Genomic DNA, 2,685 nt, shown 5'->3' on the forward strand with positions numbered 1-2,685 from the left:
CTGTTGCTGCCAGGGGGAGAAGAGCTGGAGGGATCTCCTGCTGGCCAGGAGAGGGTTAACAGGAGACGCCATCTTCACAATGAGGCTTTTTGGAAATCCTCAGTCCTCATCTCACAGCCAGCGAAGAGGCAGGGAATCATTGAAGGACATAGGAATCATGCACTTTTGGGCTGCAAGAAAGGGGTGGTGCCTTGAACCTGTTCAAGAGATGTTGGGGGAGAGGTTTTCTACATGTTTCTGGGGGCACACACTCCTACTGGCAGCCATGCAATCAAAAGGGCTGTCTTTTCTTTCAGCCCTTCCACACATTTCCTGAGCATAGATTTTCATTACAGAAATGGAGGCCTGCTAGGCAACTGCAAGAGGCATTTTCTTTTTCCTGAATTCAGTAAATTTGACAGTGAATGGAAATGGTGAAATTTACCTGGCAGGGGAAACACCAGGTATCTGGGTCCATGAAGGCAGTTTGCCTTGAGCCCTCCCCAGGATGACTGATTTTCTGGCATTGTTTAGTACCTGCCAAGGTGTTGGGGCTTAAAGTCCATTTTATGGAAATGGGAGCTTGCTCCTGCAGCCATATGGTTGAGGGCAGGCAAAACTTGGAGGCATTCAAACGCCAAGCCTCTGGGCTTGGGCCTGCATGTAGGATGCCTGCCAAAAGACTTTGGAAATATCTGAAGCCACTGGTGGGGGGTGGAGGATTGTAGGCCCACTTATGGTTCTGGACTGACTCACGGATTTGGCTGATTTGGCTTGGAACACAAAAAATTTCTTTAAAAAAAAAGAATGGAAATGGTGAAACAGTTTGTTTCACAAACTTTAACACTTTCAGCAATTTACTGAAAATGGTAGTGGAATTTCTGATAGACTGGACAGTGAAGAGGATTGTGGAATCAGGATTAAGATACAGCTTGACTAGTATGTTTACTTCTAAAAGATTTCGGATGGATAGAAATATTTTTCCTCTTGGATGGGGCCTGAAAGAAAAAGCTGCACAGTAGTTTATTTGTAAAGTACATTGTTTTTCTTGTGCGATGTTGTAATCATTTGAGATTTATATACTTGTTATTTGAGTCTGTTTAAAATACAAGCTTTAAATGAATCACACAATAAAGATTCACAATGCAAAATGAACAAAAAGCATCCAATAGTTGACTCCATCTCTGCTTAAGGAAAAAATCCTGGCTACAAATACTTTATACAAATCTCAGGATTAATGGGGTCAGTGAAGTGGGGTCATCTTCATTTAATCTTCTTTCTGAGATTTGATTTTTCTGGATGCATTTTCTTAAGTGCTAACCAATATTGGCACAGTCAGAGTCCTGGTATCACAACCCAGATGCCATTTAAAAATACCCCAAAATAAAGCCAATTAAGTTAGGACTGACAACAAGCCAGTCTGAACAGAATGTTATCCACCCACCATATATTTCACAAACACACAGCAGAGTACCTGTAAAGAAAAAAAAGTAGTTTCACAAAAACAGTGCTGTATGTGTGATCACATGAAGAACAGACAGTAGCCTAGTGATTAGGGCACTCACTTGGGATATAGGGGACCCAGGTTTAAGTCTCTACTGCAAATCAGGCAGAACTAGAACCTGAATCAGGTACTGCTGTATGTATTTGAGAGTACACACATGTATACACACACAATTTATGACACCAGTGTCTATTGACACTGGGTGCAATGAGGCGAGCCAGGAAAAGAGACTGCCCATGTTCCAAAGTACAGAAAAACTAATACATCTGTTCTTGGTAACCATTGATTCTCTCATGGCGTACATGCAAGAGGTCTATGCAAACATCATACCATGGCCTTCAGCTCGTACATCTAGGCAAGAGTATGGAGGAGTGGAGGCTACCCTGGGCCCACCTTTGCCCCACTTTAGACTATCGAGACAAAGTGCAGACCAAATCCAGACATTCAGTGCCTACATTCAGTAGCTTCTGCTGACTGCCTAATGCCTCAGCAAGCATTTCTGTCTGGGTGATGTCCCCTAGCCTTTCTCTAACCAAGGAGTACCAGGGGGCTGGGGTTTTGAGGATCTAAAGGAGGGCGGGATTGCAGTACAGTAGCACACTCTCCAGTGTGACCACCAGACTCTTTCCTTCTTCAGTTCCTTCTGTAGCAAAACCCCCAGTTTTGTTTTGTCTTTTATTTGAAAATGCATGCCCTCCCCTTCCCCAACTGTTTCTGACTTTTCCTCTCCCTCTCTATTCCGTATAGATAATTATAAGTAAGCTAAGCTGTAGGATAAGCTTTAACATTTTATTTTAGGTAGTCAGTTTTATTTTTCTCTCCCCTCTTTGCAAATAAGTGCCCTGCTATTTTGATATAAATATCCACTGTTTTATAAGTGATAATTATTATGTTTTGTGTTCATTTTTTACTGCTTTTATATTGTGCGATTACTGTTTTAGGCCTACATTTGTAAGTTAGCATAAGTCATGTCAAGTTTCCATCTTGTAATGTCAAGTCTCCATCTTGTGTCCCCTGATGCTGTAACCTATGACTCAGACCTACCCCTCCTGTGTAACTTGGTTCCTGAATGAATGGGGATGAATGAGTGATGCTTAAAAGCGGTTCGTTTCTCTGGAGGCCACTAAAATCACAGACAGAGACTCATTAGATGGCACAAAAGGTGTATTTGCAAATAGGGTCAGAGCAGAGTCAAAAACTCA

General features: G+C 42.2%; 1 protein-coding gene across 1 annotated transcript in view; it reads right to left on the minus strand.

Annotated features, from left to right (window-relative positions):
- Positions 1-1,004: 1,004 nt before the first annotated feature.
- The window catches only part of EBPL (emopamil binding protein like), a 6,233-nt gene continuing 4,552 nt past the window's right edge, over positions 1,005-2,685 (minus strand). Inside the window, 2 exon segments of the mRNA XM_019528511.1 lie at positions 1,005-1,376; positions 1,379-1,464. Of these exon segments, the coding sequence (XP_019384056.1) occupies positions 1,243-1,376; positions 1,379-1,464 (220 nt within the window). The 3' untranslated portion in view covers positions 1,005-1,242.

The sequence above is a fragment of the Crocodylus porosus genome, unplaced genomic scaffold, assembly GCF_001723895.1.
Source record: "Crocodylus porosus isolate Cpor-Errol unplaced genomic scaffold, CroPor_comp1, whole genome shotgun sequence".
Lineage (NCBI taxonomy): Eukaryota > Metazoa > Chordata > Crocodylia > Crocodylidae > Crocodylus > Crocodylus porosus.